Source organism: Mauremys mutica, chromosome 6, assembly GCF_020497125.1.
Source record: "Mauremys mutica isolate MM-2020 ecotype Southern chromosome 6, ASM2049712v1, whole genome shotgun sequence".
NCBI lineage: Eukaryota > Metazoa > Chordata > Testudines > Geoemydidae > Mauremys > Mauremys mutica.
In genome coordinates this window covers 16,007,595-16,026,243 of record NC_059077.1, presented here as the reverse complement: position 1 = coordinate 16,026,243, position 18,649 = coordinate 16,007,595, and the positions used below count along the sequence as shown (strand labels likewise).

The window sequence follows — 18,649 nt, the reverse complement described above, 5'->3', positions numbered from 1 at the left end:
ACTGCGACCCCCCCCTTGCAAATGCCTTTAGGGTCAGGACCCCCAAATTGAGAAACGCTGGTCTCCTCCCGTGAAATCTGTACAGTATAGGGTAAAAGCACACAACAGACCAGTTTTCATGGTCTGTGATGTGTTTTTCATGGCTGTGAATTTGGTAGGGCCCTAGTTATCAGGGGATGCGAGGCCCTGACTATCCTCTCACTATCTGCAGCTCCTGCTCTGAGGCCGGAAGAAGGAGGAAGGGATGAGAAGTAATGGGGCATGGCCTCTCCCTGCACAGGAGGTGGAGGCATATTTCACCCTGCTCACCTCTCCAGAGGCCGATGTCCATGAACGCCCTTGGTAGGCAGTTCCTCCTGCCCACTCAGGCTCTTCCACATGCATGCTTGGAATCATGCCACGACCAGAGGAGCCTGCAGCCTGAGAGTGATTCCAGGGGATTGCAGGGATGGAGGTATGAGGAGAGGGGTGATGCCCAGCTGTGTGTCCTGCTGAGACTGCAACCCCGGCACACATCCTGGGAAGACGATGCCCACTGGCCTAGGAGCTGCAGGGTGCCCCAGCCTGGATGGGCTTCTAGACTCCAGGCATCAACGGAAATACTGTCTCTTAGAAAGAGGAGAGTACACATGGGACATGAATCTCTGAAAGGGAGTTGCAGCCAAAAGAGCTTGGGAACTGCTGCTCTAGTCCATCCCCATGCCAGCTCAAGATTGTTCTTATTTGTTTTAAGTGTCTCCAGGATGGGGCATCCACTCAGTTTCACTCACACACCTGGAATTTTTACTTTTGGTTAATCCCTGTCATCTGAATTTGTTGCTCTAATCTGAATACTCTCATTTGCCTGAATCTGAATACAGTATTCCAGATGCTGTTTACAATAATTGAAGGGAGAGATCATTGCTCCTGTTTGTGATGCCTCTGAATATACAGCCTCATCTGTTGATTCCTTTCAGGCCACAATAAAGTATTTGATTTGGTTTATTTTAAATCAGGTAGAGGGAATCTTACAGTACACCATCAAGCTGGCAGAAAGCTTGGGGACTCAAGTATATGCAAAATTCTGGAGGATTTCTTCTATGTAGCTGTGCAAAGATCAACAATTATAAACTGAAATGATGAGTGCCTTTAGGAGATGCATAACATTCTTCATAGGGAAGCCACACAGAATCCAGTTCATGCAAACTGCCCCACGACAATTAACTTGTCAAAAGTTTGTACATTTTCCAAGTGGTTAGGAACCAAGAATCCGGGATTAAGAGCACAGCAGATAATTCAACAGCCAGATGGGTAAGAAGAGCCTGTGGTCAGGCTTCACTAGTTCCATCAACAGAAAAAACCTTCTCCCAGAGACCATTTTTGTTTGTTTGTTTTTTGGATGAGTCAGGATCTTTGACCAAATGGTTAGAAGCATCCAACCACCTAAGAACACCACCCCAGCTGTCACTAATTTGGGCAAGTCATTTGACTTGTGTGCTCATCTGTAATATGGGAATGACAACCACTGACTACTTTTCTAAAGTACTTTGAGCTCTATGGATGAAAAGGGCTCTATCTAAATGCTATCATAGTCCTCTGCAGATTCTTGATGTGATGCAAGGAATGTGGCAAAAAAAACAAAAAAAAACCCTTGAATAATCTGTTTCAAGACTGTTTCTTATTGTGTTACCTGCTGAAACTGTTCTATTAGATTGGCTCAACATAACAATGCAGGCAGACTGAATTAACAGTGTTTGAATGCAGCACTGGATTTGCACTTGGTAGTTCCGGGCCATTTCTTCAAGTTCCAGTTCCCCACACAAATGCCATACCCAGTCGCTAAGAAACAATAACTCTTGCTACAGCTCAACAAGTACAGAAAAGAAAGAAGAGCTAGAAGAGCCCTGATGAAAAACATTAAAATTTAGGGTGGAAGTTACATAAATCTTAATGCTATTGGCTGCTGATGATCTTTCAAGGAAAAGTGACCAATTACTCTACATTAGTGGACTCAAAGAGAAGAAAAAATATTTAATATAAGCAAATAAAATACAATTGTATAAATTGGGGTTTTCAGAATTTTATTTATACTATTAACTAGAGAGAAAGCATACATATTGTAACTGTCATACAGTCAATACATTTGCAAGTTTTTCTACTTTAAATTCTCTATACAAAGTCATTGCCAATTGATGAGGTCACTGATGGCATCAGGCTTAAAATAACCAAGAGGTATAAAAACAAGTTTGTCATCTTGCCCTGAGTGGAAATGGTGAACAGATACAAAAACTGGATCCTAAATACTGATGTCATAATATATGTGATTTAATGGTATATGCAAGTTATACTTAATTTGAAAAGTGATAAACAATCAAGCTACCCATTTTAGACAAATGCCAAGTCTGACTTTTTTTCCTTTGTATTTCCAGAAGTCAGCAGTAGTTATGAAAATATGTTCCTGCCATTAGGATATTCATTATGTCATTTAATTGGCAATTTTACAGATTGGATATTTCATGTTATATTTAAAACTGAGTGCCTGCACTGAAAGTATCCACTCCTGTTAGTGTTTTAAAAAGTGTGCATATATAAATAAAAATCTAACACATCTTTTTAAAATATAGTAAAGGAAAAGAAACGTTTTCTTTTTCCAAGCTACTTTTAATTATTATCAATAACATATTCCTCATTTTTGGCAGTTTGTACCTTTCAATCTGGAAAAATCACAGCAAGATATTAATCAAGATAAAGAAATATCTGTTGCTAACGATTTGTTCCCTAAAAGAATTAAATGCAAGATTTCAGTAACTATAAAGTTTTAAGGTAAATGTTTACGGTGATTAGAAAGAATTTTCAGATATAAATATATATAATATATATATATTCTGCATACAAAAGGGTCTCATGAGGCTTATCAGCAAGTTGCCATAATAGAGCGGATAAAAGTTACCAGTACTGTGTTGAATCCCTTTGAAAGTATCCATATGGGCTTTACTTTAAGCTCTGAGCCACCTGTTGTGACAGTAAAGTTCTGAAAAAGTAACTTGAAATCCAATTTCTGCATGTTCAGTTTCTTTCTGCTAAGAGCAAGAAGGCAAACACATTTTTAAAACCTGGTTTTAAAAGATTAAGCAGAACAAAAGTAAAATATATCTTCAGGTTATAAACAGAATTGTATTTTACAATCCACCATCCCGACAATACAACGGCCCACAGCAGTGCGCAGAAGGATCTCAGTCCAGAGGTTGTGGGTCTGCAATAGGCATGGTATGAAGTACTTCATCTAGAAGCTGGAGGGCCCGGTGTAAATGAATTTCAATCCAACAGGGTGTTTCTTTGATGCTCTGTCTTGGGTAATCAGGTCCCCAACCTTTCACAAAACTCATCCTAAGTATGCATAAGCGGCGAAGATCATCTACGCCGATTCCAGCAGCAGCTGACAAACCTAAATAAGAGGTTTTGAGTAAGTGTTCATGTGTATTTAGTTGCCTCAGACATGCTGTTTTACCATGTCAGTTTTACGCAACACCTAGCCAATTCTACATAGTAACCCGTTTGCTCAGCTGTTCCTCCATGTACAGTTCTCCCACTCCACAAACCATACCAATCAACATTTATAGATTTGTGCTACAGATACATAGGTTTTCCAACTCTACTTTTTGATTTATGTGACTATGTATCCTTGTAAACCTGTATAAGCGATCAGATACAACCAATTAACCTGAAAACAGTTATGTGATGCAAGCCAGTCTTAAAAGCCTATTTTAGAAAGTTAAGTACAGCTAGAAATACTTATGTCTGGAATTAAGTGACCAGTAGACTGGTCAGCCTTATGAGAAAGTACTGACAATTCAATATATAGCTGTGCCATCTTGATTCAAAATGGCCCAAAAGAGACAAATCCAAATTGTAGAGAGGGGCCTAAAGCCATAATTGTCATTTGAAATGTGCTATTAATGAGACCTGTTTGTATTTCCATTTTAAACCTCTATGTCAGTGAATTTAGCGTCACAATAAACATTTCCCAACAGTGGAAAGTTGGTACAGACTACAGGTTGCCTTCTCAAGGAAGATTTTTTCTGTTTTAAAGCAGACAAAAATGTACTCCATTTAAAAAAAACAAAAAAAAAACCACAACAACAACCACCCTTACCCAAATTATTCTGTTTCTTTTTATATTGTTTTGTTCATGTTTAATGAAACAGAAGAAAATATGAATATGGCAATTGATTAAATAGGACTGTTGCTTTCTGTTAATATTAACAAGTTAAATTATTTTGGCCATAACATTTTCAATGTTCTGTGAAATGGCTTGAAATATCTACTTGCCAACAGCAAGACAGAAGCTAGAGAAGACTGATGTGCTTAAGTAAGCGTCCAGCATTTTCAAGAGCCTGACTACTTATTTAGGTGCCTAAATATGGCCTTAGGAGCCTAAACTTGGGCACCTATTTTAAAATGAAAATCTTTCCTCTTAGCAAAATTCAGGGCAAGCTCAGTGACAGATCCCAACACCTTCCTCCAGAACAAGCTTTTTACATGGCTGTTTCCCCTAGACCTCAGTGATGGGCCCCAGTCTCACACCCCTTCCTCATTTTTTTTGCAGCTGACTAGTACATTTAGTGCTCTCTGGGAAATTTTTCAAGCTCTGTTTTAGGAGGTGGAGATACAACTTCGTTTCGAGGAAAGTAGTTATACTGTTTGACCTTTGTGCCTTGGAAGCAGCATACTTTGTCTCACTCCTTTTAGAGAGACAAATTCTGCAGCCACGTTCACACCTGGAATTCCCACAGACTTCACAATGGGAGCTTCGTGTGCAGAGAAGCTACAGAAATAGATACTCTTATTTATCAAGTAAATAAGAGTAAGTCTGAAGCGTGAATAAGCATAGTTATATGGTCCCCATTCACTGTAGGGTGTTTTTCCTTAAAAAGTGCAAAGAAATTACTTAATGTACTTACTGATAGCTGGGGCTATTCCACCTACTGATCCTGGTCCAGGGATGTTTCCAGCTACTGCTGCAGCCTGGGCAGCAGCTGCAGCTTGTGCAGTGGCAGCCTGCTGCTGCATCTGACGATGACATTGGCGTAAATCAAACACCTTTAAAAAAATATAAAGTCCTGCATTACATAGATTTATCTTAACCACTGAGGGAAAGAGTTCATAAGAGCCAATGCTATCACTGCTGTTATGTATAAGAGAAATTAAAAATCCTAACACCACAGAGTTAGTCTCCCTAGACACAGGCAAACTTTTACCAACTGATTTTTTATTTCTATTGGGGTCAAAAATTCTATCCATTGTTTTTACAGACTCTAAGATTTGAGCACCAGTAGCTATACAAAAAGCCCACCACACTGAGGCCCTGATTCAATCTATGTGCGCTAAAGAGGCTAAGACTGTCACAAACTGACAAAATCCAGGAGACGGTCATAGCTTAGTAGTTAATTTAAAAAAGCGAGAATATAAATGAAAAATTAGAGATGTGTCCTAAACTTTGAGAGTCCCTGTCTGCTTTTGTCACACCCTTGTTGAAATATGGCAATTTACTTACGCAGAATACTGACAGCTGGTAGGCCTCAAATTAGAACAGCTAGGTTTCAGTTTGTGGGCACAATGCTTTTTTATGATCAGACAGGGTACTGAAATACACAAGAATTCTACTCTCAGAGACTGAGGGTTTTTACAGTGAGTGAAAGAAATCCAGTGCCCTGGGTACATTGCCCAGCACAGTAGTTTGGTTTTAAACCTCATTTTACCCTGAGATGTATGTAAAGCAAATTATCATTTTAATGTGGGTTAAATCTGAAATCTGTCAGAAAAATATATGATTTTGTATAAAAAGTTTGACTTTTGGTGGATTCACTGGTTCAATATTTCCATGCCGATGCTTTTATTAAAAAAATTAGCTATTTTTTCAAGATTTTACTATTACATTTCAAAAAAATTTTTTCCAAAATGAGAAAAACAATTGGACCATATTATAAGTTTAAGTAACCAACTTTTTGTACTAAGTCGTTTAAACAAAAACTGTTAAAATGCAAAACCACTGCTAAGATTGCTTATGACAGAATTATGAAATGGCTGGTTGCTACCATAACATATAAACAAACACTGCCAATTTAAAAAGCCATTCATCAACAATAAAATAAAAGAAAAAACTTTACTGGGCACCAGTTAGCCTAATAGAGGCTAAAACAGTTTTTGTTTTAGTGGGAAAAAAAAATTAGGTTATTTGGTTTACATTTCTTTCAACACTTCATAAAACAATTTGCCATTTACAAGGAACAAATTCATTTGTTATTTCCTACAGTTATCATCCAGGATATTCAAACCAACCTTTATATATGCACTTGGGTAAATCTTGTGAACTGCATCTCCTGGTGCACGCCCTGCTTCCCTATCCAAGTAGTAACTCTGGACGAAGACTGCATGGTCACTGAGGCACCTAACCCACACGTCGCCTTCACCTTTACATTCCAACTGCACCCCTTTACCTATGTGCAACCTTAAAAAGGGAAAAAGGTCCAATGTACTTATGTTCACAAGCTACACATTAGAACCTTGTTAAATGAACCATACACAAATCTTAAGAGTTCTCAGCAATCCACTACAGCATAATCTAAATTCTAGGCTGTAAAATAATTTACCTAGAAGGTGAATAATTTACTATTTTTCAAAGAATTGGGATTGTTGAAGTCTTAGCAGCAGCAGTCAACTGCAAGCTATGCAACAAAAGCGTGAAGGTATATCACATCCATACTGCATAAATGAGCACACTGCATTGTACATGTAACATTAACTTTACGGGAGTAGCAGCATGGATAGGCAATGTAGGTCAAGGAACATTTAAAGTAACTAGAGACATAGATCCTGCATTCCAAAACTGTATCTGAGCAAACAACACTTGGGCCTACTATTTCAGCAGAATAAGAATCCACACTGACAAGTGTCCCAAATTGAGCATTGCTGTAGCCATGCTGTATTAAAACATGAGAGAAACAAAATGAGTGAGGTAGTATCTTTTCCTGGCCCACCTTCTGTTGGTGAAAGAGACCACACAGAGCTCTTCTAAAGTCATCCAAGTGTACAGTCCTGCATTAGAGAATAGTATTCTACACATCTTTTAAAGCAATGCTCCAAAACAGCAACATGATCTCTTGGTGATGTCACAATCATGCACCATATTTTAAGATAATTAACTATTACACTTGGAATTATTTTAGTCCTGTTGCATTCCTGTTTGTTTTGTGGGGAAAGGAGTTTATCACTATCAAACGAGTTCCTGAAGTCCTTTTCCTGCTCCTTCACCAAAACTTAAGTGTGAGGTGAGAATGAAAAACAAGCATCTTTTTTTTTCAATTTGCCTATGATGCTCTAAAGAACCTGTGTGCTTCACTTAGTCTAATCTTTACCCTTACCCTCAATAGTTTAAAATCTTCTCTCCCCAAGCCCAAGGACATAAATTGAAAGTTGACAATTTTAAACAACAAATGCTATATGCCACATCAAGGGGCACATTCCTAGGCCACTGATGCACTACTAAGATGCATGAACATACCTCAAGTGTGAACCCAAAGGCCCAGGAAGGCACATGCTGTAGTAGCTTATTAGTCAGAATGTACATAATGGCACCTATACCTCCAAAAGAAAGGTATATACACCAAAAGCTTGAACAATAAATATAAAATACAACCAATGTCTGGTGTTCCAGAAGACATGCAGAATACCTTGCTCTTTCAATGGCTTCTGTTCTGTGTACATTAGAAAGCTGGCCCAGGCAAAAGCGGTCTCCTCCAGAAGGATCTACATATCCATCAACAGTAACAACTGGACAACTTGAAGGGACTTTAAATGTCTCCCCAACTTGCACATCCATTTCAAAGTAAGCAATTGAACACCAGTACTCCGGAGCTAAAGAAGACAAAGAACAGACTGAAACGTGACAGTAAAAATCCTGCAAAACCCTGAGAGACAAGGGTTTAGAATTTTTGCCATTTGTATTTGGAATTTAAATTTTCAACAGTGTGTCCATGTATTTTTTATGTATCTGTAAGAAGTCAGTAGTGAGCTTAAATGAGCACAAAACTGCCTCTGCTTTCAAATTTTGATGTAGCATTTACTAGCAAAGATTTTGCACATTATAGATGGAACAGAACACCTGGGCAGGAATGAGGTCATGGTAAATTAAGCTTGCAATTGCACTTAATTATTCTAACTGCACATCAATGTCAAAGAAATTGCATATTAATTATACTTTTTATATACAGATAGTACAGGTTGATTTTTAGGAAATCAAGACAGAATCACTGCAAATACTAGGAGAAATAATGTTTTTACCATAATAGGACAGACACAAAGGTTTCCAGTTTTTACAAAAACCCTCAAGGAACAAGTATTTCAGACTTATGTTTATGAAACAATACTTAATTATGAAGAATGTGGATTATATAAAAATTCATATTTTTATAATTAACATTGCTGTCTTATCACCAGTTAAATTCAGCTTTCAATCATTGCCAGTTTTCCTTTCAGTGGTAGAGGCCAATGAATGAAAAAAATAAGTTACTGTTTAAATCATACAAATGATGTTACCTGTGTGATGGGACAAACTGTATTATTGTAACGTTAGCATACAACCTTGCATCTGCAAGTTGGCTAGTTTTCTACGTTTCACACCAAAACTGTACTTGCTTAGAGATTCCACCAATTGCTTAAGCTTATAAAAGAATCAGTTTTTTCTCTTAATTTTTCTATCTCAAAATGTATTATTTCTTCGTAACTCATGCTTAGCACAGCTTTTGAAGTAGGTGACACACGGCTTTGTATCAGGCCAATATGGAATAAATTGAATTTTCCATTATACTTTGAACAACTCTTCAGAAGCAGGCACTTACCAGGATGATTTGATATAGGAGGCTGGAATGCAAGTTCATTGTGAACTGGCCCTTTATAAAATAAAAAAAAAGCATGAAGTTCATTTTACACGAAGATACAGATTTCTGAGTATTAAGTTTTGGTAGAGTCCACAATGTGCTAGGCACTTTCCAAACAGAGAAGAAGATACGGTCCTAGCCCTGACAAGTTCATTCTAAAAACAGAGGTCAGCAGAGACCTTAGTCTTGCCAAAGCGTAGTTAACTTAATTTTTATTATAAATTAGCTATGCTCCCCATAGGCAGCACAGCAGAAGTATATCTTTAGAAGGGATTAAATGTGCTGTCTTACAGATGAGTTCAGGATATGCATCATGGACAAAGGCACAATGGCTTCTGGGAGAAGATGACAAAGTTGGTAGATGTCAATGGAGGAGGTTGCCCAAAGTGAGAGGAGCAGGAGGCCAAGGAGAGACCCAGGAGTACCACCACACATTTTTAGGAACGTCCAAGTATTAAATTAGAAAGCCAAGTAAATATTGAAAACATTTATGAGTAACTTGAGCACCAGAAATATTTTTGAATTCCAGTACTTCATATAAACAAGATGATGTATGAGTGGGAACCAGGTAGAAGGGAGTAATATAAAACTTAATAACAGAGTCTAAAATATGTTTTGTTGATACAGGAAAACTGCCAAAGTAATTTATTGCAATAATTGATTTTATCTCCCCCTCAGGAATAAAGTGCAGAGCATAACCACTGCAAATAGAATAATTTATAAGTACAATAATAGGAAATCCAGAATGATCCCAGTGCTTAGAGATTACTGAATTCCATAATAGAGAAGAATTTTATTTTGTTCTTTTCTCACCACACTCCTTGCTCTTAGATAAACTATCTAATCTGCTATACCTTTAAGATCTACTGATCTCATTCAAACGTACTAGATTACAACATGGAAAAACAAAAATCCATCTATTTTGCCTTGAGGCCAAGAGCTAACTAGGAATCTTTAAAAAATATCCATTGTCAGGTTTGTTTTGTAGTAAGTGCAAATGTATGTGCCAAACGTCTCCATGAATTGGGTTGTAGTGGGGCCAGTCAGCAATGATTTTTAACTTTTACAGTATTTTTAAATTTTAATGCACATAAATTACACTTTAAAAGCAATGCCTAAGTACTGTAAGTTATTAAGAAAATGAGACTTTACTCTAAATATGTTTCTAAAGGATCTGAAACAGGAACTTGAACCAAAAAAGGCCAAATAGTATTTCAAAAAATCTACATTTGGACAAAGGAAGTATTTACAGCTCTATAAACAGAGACTGAAAAGGGAAATACTGACAGATTTTAACTACAAAACTGGATGGTGCCATTATAACACAACTAAAATTTTAATCTGCTCGTCTGTTTTGATGCTGCACGAAGTACAGTGCACCAACTCTCATGGAGCTTTTGTATTTAATTGTCAGATTACACAGTAATTATAGTTTTATCATTAATAGAATTTACACTTGTGGGGGGAAAGGTCACGAGAGAGTCTGCCATTATCCTACAATCACAGCATAAAAAGTAGAGCTATTTGAAAATCCACAAATGCTTACAGTAATGTCCAGGATGGGGCATAGGTGGGTGATGCTGAAGATGTCCATTCTGGTGGTGAGGTATAGTAGGTGTGTAGGCTGCCGTTCGACTTCCAGTCCAAGTTGTTGTACTATCTAAAAGAAGAAAAAGAAAAAAAGACTGGGCTACTTTGCATTTAAGGGAGCTTACCTATGTCATTTCTATTTTTTTTTTATTTCTCCTGAATATTTATTAATGGATTTTAAAAAACTAAAAAGAATGCATCGATGTGTATACTCACTGTGATGGTAAGTAGCTGGCTGAGCTGTAAACCCATTCTGCTGCGTTCCTGGCTGAGGCCCTGAAGCAATCTGTAAGAGTCCATCACTATGGCTACCTGTCAATATACTGGTTGGCTGACCTGGTAAAAGAACATACTTCCCATTCATAAATATTCCACAATTTTTTTTTATAAGAGGGAAACTGCCCAATCCTACTGAGGAAAACACATCCCAGTTATCAAGGCTATTATAATAAAGCTGCTATAATTTAAGGATATATTTATTGCAGGAAAGAAACTTAGAAAGCTGCAAGATAGATACTTTTAGCATCAGCTAATTTTGCTTCTATTCTGACAGCATACTTATGACTGGGATTGCTCTGCACATTTTTATTTGCTGACACGAAAACATATCTTTGTTTTACTCATGTTTTGTTTTCCCTATATCGAAAATATCCAAAAGAGAGAAGCTAAAGGCTTCACTTGAAAGATACAGAAAAAGCAACATGCTTCATTCAGCCCCAGAAACTTATTTTCAATAAGATTTCCATGGACTTACTAGAGGCATCAAAGACTGAAAGAAAATGGAGACTAAATTATCTTCACACCCTTAGAGCAATATGATACTATGGTGATGGGAGCAATACAAAACCCAAAATACAAATGGTTTCTCTAGGCAAGGGCTGAGGGATGTTGCTGAGGTAGCATACGGCTACTCCCTGATCTGAGTTCAGAGGATTTCATTTTCTAGGGCTATGTGATAACTGATTGAATTGAGCACTTCCTCACAGCTAAATTCACAAAAAATGTTTAAGAAAAATTAGATATGGCATCCCAACATGTTCATGAGGATTTTAAGAGAGTCTGCAATTTTTACACGATTATTTTTCAAGTGGTCCAATTATTTTTTTCAAAAAAGTTAGAAGAGGTGGTGTCCTCTCAGCTTCAGAAAGTTTAAGAACTACTGTTCTGTACACGGGTTGATAATACTCCTTCATATATCCAATTTTATTATCCCTCCTGCTGATTTAATGGGATACTGAAATTTTCCATTCCCATGCCAGTTGTTCAATACGAGGGTCAATGACTTAAACAACACAACAATGAACAGTGTTTGTAAGGGTTTCCTCAATAAGTATGTATCAGTTTTTTGTAGTTTAGAAAACTCAGTAAGCGTAATAGTTTGGGGAGGGAGGGTTAATAGAAAAAAACTGATTCAAATTCTAGACTCCAAGTAAAATCTCATTTTAACATCTGAGATCAACAGGCCACCTGGGTTTGGAATACACTAGTACCTCACTTTTTATGTTATTTACTTTGATAAAGTAAAAGCAAGTTTCCTATGCAATGTCCACTTCAGAGAAGATCAAATGGTTGTGCCATTCAAGTATTCGGATTTTATATTCCAGATAATCTAAGTTTCTTACTTGTGGAAGCCACAGGAATGTTGGGAAAGTTAGTGGTGCTGGTAGTGCTAGACTCAGTAGGAGCTAACATAGCTGGGGTGCTGTAAGTCTCAGTAGAAGCTCTGTTACTTGGTGGATGCTGGATGGTCTGGACCGAATGGCCTTCAGCTGTAGATAATGACTGTCCCTCAAAGTCATGAACATATTCATCTTTCACCAACATACTTGATGGAGCTATGAAGAAATAAAGGTTTAAATCATTAAGCGTGCATGTGCATTTTACTAATTTATAAGTAAATACACGGAGCAGCTCCACTTCCAAACAATTACAACACTATTAAATATCAGAGAGGTAGCCGTGTTAGTCTGGTTCTGTAAAAGCAGCAAAGAATCCTGTGGCACCTTATAGACTAACAGACGTTTTGCAGCATGAGCTTTCGTGGGTGAATGCCCACTTCATCCGACGAAGTGGGCATTCACCCACGAAAGCTCATGCTGCAAAACGTCTTAGTCTATAAGGTGCCACAGGATTCTTTGCTGCTAACACTATTAAAACTGCATTCTTGGACCTACACAGACCTTGTTACAACATTGTGGGGCATGTTCTCTAGTTTACAAATAAACAATTCATCCAGTAGCTGAGAAGTGTAAAGAGTAACTGTATAGCACACCAAAGAATGGTGAGCTCCATTTGCTGCCTCTGAAATAGCAATATAGAATATGCATAATTTGGGAACTAACACCATGCTGGTTTCTGTTCATTAGAGTATGGCTGGAGGGGGTGAGAAAGTGGAAATGCACTATCAAGCACTTTAACGTACATTAATGCAATACTGAAGTTATAACTTTAAACATGCAATATCTTATAATAAACTTAATTCACCAACACTGCACATAAGAAAAAGCCTTGCTCTCAAGCTACTTTTATGCAACTCACATTGGAAGTGTGCATGTACATGCAAAGCACTACAGATGTAACTTTATATTTAACAACTACTAGCCCAAAATATTCTCTGTGGCTAGTGTGAGTGAGTTACAATAATACGAACACTAAATTTTGCATTCTGTATATTGAATGTTTTAAACTAAAATTTTTACATTGCATTAATTCCATGTTTGTTTTTGGTTTAGGAAATGTCAAAGGATATTAAAATATTTTCCTTTTGTTCTCTATCAGTTGCATATCTGTAGTGAGATAGCAGCACAAAAATATACTTACGTAACCAATACATACCATGTATTTAGTAACTGTACTATAAAATTTGGTACAAACTTGATACTGTGCAAATAAATCATTTTCAATTGCTCCTACTCCTGCAGTAGAAAGCAAACTGGCCTGGACTCTAGTCTATTGAAAGTTCAAATTTGTAAAGTTTAGCAATTTGATTTGATTTTTGATACCCAAGACTTCCAGGTACTTGAACCAACAAAAAAATCCCACCACATCTGTCCTTTAAGAGGAAAGAAAAACCCTAGCTTCCATGCATCGGTTGCATACACAATACAGTTACAGAAGTAACTGAAACCCTGTCATGTTCCTTCTCTGAGTATACCTGGAAGTAAATGTTTAATTGTTTCCCAGTTTTCAATATTCCAGTTTGATTATTCTCCAGCACACTTGCCATAAGTCTGAAGTTAGAGTTCAGATGTTTGAATTAGTTGTGCAGTCTTAGTTTTTAATATTATTTTACACAGGAAAAGTCTATTTTTCTCCTATCATCTAACTCAGCTGGTAAATATATTATACTGCCAGACTTATTCTGTTCAAACAAAAACAAAAAAAACGTTTTGGTTTGTAACTTTCCATGTTTGCTCTGATCCCAAATCAGAGTCTTTGGAAAGTTACAAATGAGTGAAACTAGAGCAACAATGAAAGGTGAGTTGAAAGCTTAGGCTATAACTTTTTTGATGCACACACCAGATTGCTTCACATACCTCTATTTTGAAAGGTCTCTTAACTAGAGAAATAAGTGCATTTCTATCCTTGCTTTCCCTCCCCCCTCAGCATGTGAGAATATTTGTGAATATGCTATTTAAAATGCAATCTAGTTCTTTTTACATAGAAATCTTTATCAATTATAAACAATTAACTACTTACCAGAACTCTGCAATGTCAGTCCTGAAAGATCTTTTAAAAAGAAAAAGGAATCTTTTAAAGAGTAAAAATATCTTTAAAAACCATGAAATGCATTTACAAGCTTATGAATTCATTTGATGCGTTGTAAACATATACACAAACCAACAGAAACTTGAGGTTAGTGACTACACACACTATGCATATGCTGAGATATCTCAGCAATCTAAAATCACTCCCCTACAGTTTACATGAACTAAATACCACTTAATATTCAGTTCCGAAAGGCTGAAACAGCAACTGCAAATTTCATCCCTATAACTTCGGAATAAACTTGAGGCAAACTTCAGTAACTATTTCCACTAAATAAAAAGGTAAAAGTAATTCCAAATATACTTGGTCTTTAACTATGTCATTATGCACTCACATTTTTATTTAGGTCTACATTTTCTAGGACATAAGGAAAAATATTTACACTTTACTTCCTCTGTTCCACTTTAATCGACAGACTACTTACCAATGCCAGGTGACACTACTCGCTCATAATGGTAAGGATTCACACAGACACTGTCACATTTTAGGTCAAAAGCATACTGACAATATTTAACATGCTTGAGTTCATTTTTGTGAAGATCTGGCCATCTCCAAAGACGAGCATAGATCACGTGAGGGAACCCTTTACGACCAGCCACCTGAAAGTCAAAGACAAAAGTCGACTGGGAAAGTTGAAAAAAAAATAATTTTTATTCTTCAACATGACTTTCGCTCATTTCCCACTAACAGAATAAGGTTGGCTAGAACTGAGCAGGTACCATTCACTAAAAATTTCTCTTGCCATGTTTAGAAAAATACTTATCCTTCAAAACTCTGGATCCAATAGAAAGAATCCAAAAAGACATCTCAGAGGATATTTAAACTAATGTGATTATTCCCAGGAGAAAATATAAGAATGTGACAGGTGATATTGGAAATAAAATGGCCAACACAACAAAAGTGGTGGGAATTCACAATTTATATGAAATTGCAAATCACAGAAGTCTGCCAGAAGTCTGCAGATAAAAAATATGGGAGAAACTGTAGAATTTTCTCTCTATATTAACAGGATGTGAAATTGTCTATGTAACTTGTGGCATGTATATTTGAAAAAACAGAGGTATTTGTAAAAAACATGGTAAATGTTATAGGGGCAAACCCCACAAACTATGTGTGCACATGGGTTTCTATCACCTCCAAAGTGGGGAAAATTATGCCATATAGCAAATCTTCCTCTTTGGTGCACACCAATCTTATTACACCCACTTTTGCTACCACTCAACTAGCATACATAGAAAAAATATCCGGGTCTGTATTTGGACTAACCTGAAGCCTTCCATCCAATGTTCTCTGTATCGTAACACATTTACTAGGATGAGCTCCATTTGTAGTTATAGCTGTAATCAAAGAATCCAATTCATCTTTTTTCTCCTTTAGCTTTTTAACTAAGCTTTCAATTGCTCGTTTTGCAAAAGTTTCACTCTCTCCACCTTGCCGATGGCACATCAAGCTGTGAACAATGCTCAGACAAGCATCATTACTTGTTGGTGTGTTAGTAATAGACATATTGTCCATTTGGAACAGCTTTTTCTGGCAGATCAAATATATCTGGAATCCTTTTTAAAGCTGTATTTTCAGGCTAGCGAACAAGAGATGATCAAAGAAAATGTCAGGCACATGGGGTCTTGGGCAAACCTAGAGAAGAAAAATACACCTATTGTAGAAGAGTTTTCATAAAGCATTAATACATCACAGCTTGGAGGTGACAAACATGTTATCAAAGCACTAGATAATTTAACAGTATATCAAAACTAACTTTAATGGAACCACTACCTTGGCATTATGTTTCAACTTTCTAAAGAAATTTCTATACAAAAAGTTTTATTAGAAAAAAAATCTCATTTATAATCAGTTTTGACAACAAAATGATCATATATTATATATTTATATATTATTTTATGAGAAAAGGAGCTGAGTAGACAAATAACCATGGGTGAGTGGGCTCTGATTTGAGAAAAAAAAAAAAAAAAAAGAGGGCCAGAGACGGATTTGTAGTACCTCATATCAGTAAGATTAAACAAAAGACAGATTGAGTGGGTATAAATGTTGGCAAAATTGTTCAGAAACAGGTTATTTTATGTGTATGTGGTAGACATGTCCATTATTAAAGTGTACTGGATTGTGATCTGTAAGCAAATATTACAAATTGTTAGTAGCTGCTAGGCTACTGGTAACTTTTTAGTGGAAAAGAATAAATTGCCCCAAGTTAAAGAAATCGTTAAAAAAATTGAGATACTACTATTAGAAAGTTGATGTATCAAGTATGTACACAATTTACAGATAAGGTTTTCTTCCTGTGAGTGCTACTATATTTTCTATAACTTATAAGAGTTCTGCTTTGAGCAGGCGGTCGGACTAGATGATCTTCTGAGGTCCCCTCCACTCCTGATATTCTATTCTATGTTACAGACCAGTCAGCTTAACTTCTGTACCCAGAAAGATAATGGAGCAAATAATTAAGCAATCAATTTTCAGACACCTAGAAGATAATCAGGTGATAAATAACAGTCAGCATGGATTTATCAAGAACAAATTGTGTCAAACCAACCGGACAGCTTTCTTTGACAGGGTAACAAGACTTGTGGATGGGGGGGAAGTGGTAGATGTGGCATATCTTGACTTTAATAAGGCTTTTGATTGATACTGTATCACATGACCTTCTCATAAGCAAACGAGGGGAAACACAACCTAGATGGAGCTCCCATAAGGTGGGTGCATAACTGGTTGGAAAATCGTTCCCAGAGAGTAGTCATCAGTGGTTCACAGTCATGCTGGAACGGTATAACAAGTGGGGTCCCGCAGGGACCTGTTCTGGGTCCATTTCTGTTCAATATCTTCATCAATAATTTAGATAATGGCTGAGAGAGTACACTTTTAAAGTTTGTGGATGATACCAAGCTGGGAGGAGTTGCAAGTGCTTTGGAGGATCGGATTAAAATTCAAAATGATCTGGACAAACTAGAGAAATGGTTTGAAGTAAATAGGATGAAATTCAGTAAGGACAAATGCAAAGTACTCCATTTAGGAAAGAGCAATCTGTTGCACACATACAAAATGGGAAATGACTGCCTAGGAAGATGTACTGCGGATAGGAATCTGGGGGTCAAGTGGATCACAAGCTAAATATGAGTCAACAGTGTAGCACCGTTGCAAAATAAGCAAACATCATTCTGGGATGCATTAGCAAGAGTATTGTAAGCAAGACACGAGAAGTAATTCTTCCACTCTACTCCGCACTGACTAGGCCTCAACTGGAGTATTGTGTCCAGTTTTGGGTGCCACATTTCAGGAAATATGTGGACAAATTGTAGACAGTCCAGAGAAGAGCAACAAACGAGAAAAGCTCTAGAAAACATGACCTATAAGGAAAGATTGAAAAAACTGGGTTTGTTTAGTCTGGAGAAGACTGAGAGGGGGCATGATAACAGGTTTTAACATAAAAGGTTGTTACAAGGAGGAGGGAGAAAAACTGTTCTTCATAACCTCTGAGGATAGGACAAGAAGCAATGGGCGTAAATTGCAGCAAGGATGGTTTACGGTGAACATTAGGAAAAACTTCCTAACTGTCAGGGTAGTTAAGCACTGGAATAAATTGCCTAGAGGAGTTGGGAATCTCCAGCATTGGGGATTTTTAAGAGCAGATTAGACAAACACCTGTCAGGGATGGTCTAGATCAGGGGTGGGCCAACTTTTTGGCCTGAGGGCCACATCGGGAAATAGAAATTATATGGAGGGCCATGAATTCTCACAAAATTGTGGCTGGGGTGCCAGCTCTGGGGTGGGGCTAGGGATGAGCAGTTTGAGATGTAGGAGGATGCTCTGGGTTGGGACTGAGGGGTTTGAAGGGCAGGAGGGGGATCAGGGCTGGCGGAGGTGTGCAGGAATGGGTGTAGGTTCCAGCTGAGGGTGTGGGGTGGGGCTGCAGATGAGAGGTTTGGGGTGCAGGAGGGTGCTCCGGGCTGGGATTAAGGGGTTTGGAGAGCAGGAGGGGAATCAGGGTTGGGGAAGGGACTTGGGGAGAGGCTCAGGGGGTGCAGGCTCTGAGCAGCACTTACTACAAGCTGCTCCCAGAAGCAGTGGCATGCCCCTTCTCCGGCTCCTACGCAGAGGCACGGTCAGGCGGCTCTACACGCTGCCCCATCCGCAGGCACCACCCCTGTAGCTCCCATTGGGGCATGTGGGAACTGAAGCGGGGCCATGCCGTGGCTTCCAGGAGCCGCATGGTGCAGCCCCTGACCCTGTGCCCTGGCTGGAGCGCCAGAGCGGGGCCGAGTGGCTTGGTGCGGCCCCCCCAATCCTGCACCCCAGCAGGATCAGGGCCGAGCCATGTGGTCTGGCCCCCAACCAGAGCCCTGGAGCGGGGCTGAGCCACTGGC

General features: G+C 38.1%; 1 protein-coding gene across 3 annotated transcripts in view; it reads right to left on the bottom strand.

Annotated features, from left to right (window-relative positions):
* Positions 1-2,026: 2,026 nt before the first annotated feature.
* The window catches only part of SMAD4 (SMAD family member 4), a 30,576-nt gene continuing 13,953 nt past the window's right edge, over positions 2,027-18,649 (bottom strand). The window contains exons 2-12 of one of the 3 annotated variants that reach the window (XM_045021424.1): positions 15,540-15,908; positions 14,698-14,872; positions 14,205-14,234; positions 12,128-12,340; positions 10,722-10,841; positions 10,462-10,575; positions 8,877-8,927; positions 7,710-7,893; positions 6,319-6,487; positions 4,941-5,079; positions 2,027-3,424 (exon numbers count right to left, since the gene is read on the bottom strand). In XM_045021424.1, coding sequence (XP_044877359.1) covers positions 3,213-3,424; positions 4,941-5,079; positions 6,319-6,487; positions 7,710-7,893; positions 8,877-8,927; positions 10,462-10,575; positions 10,722-10,841; positions 12,128-12,340; positions 14,205-14,234; positions 14,698-14,872; positions 15,540-15,788 — 1,656 coding nt within the window. In that variant the 5' untranslated portion in view covers positions 15,789-15,908 and the 3' untranslated portion in view covers positions 2,027-3,212. The other 2 variants (XM_045021425.1, XM_045021426.1) reach the window with 2 other exon arrangements.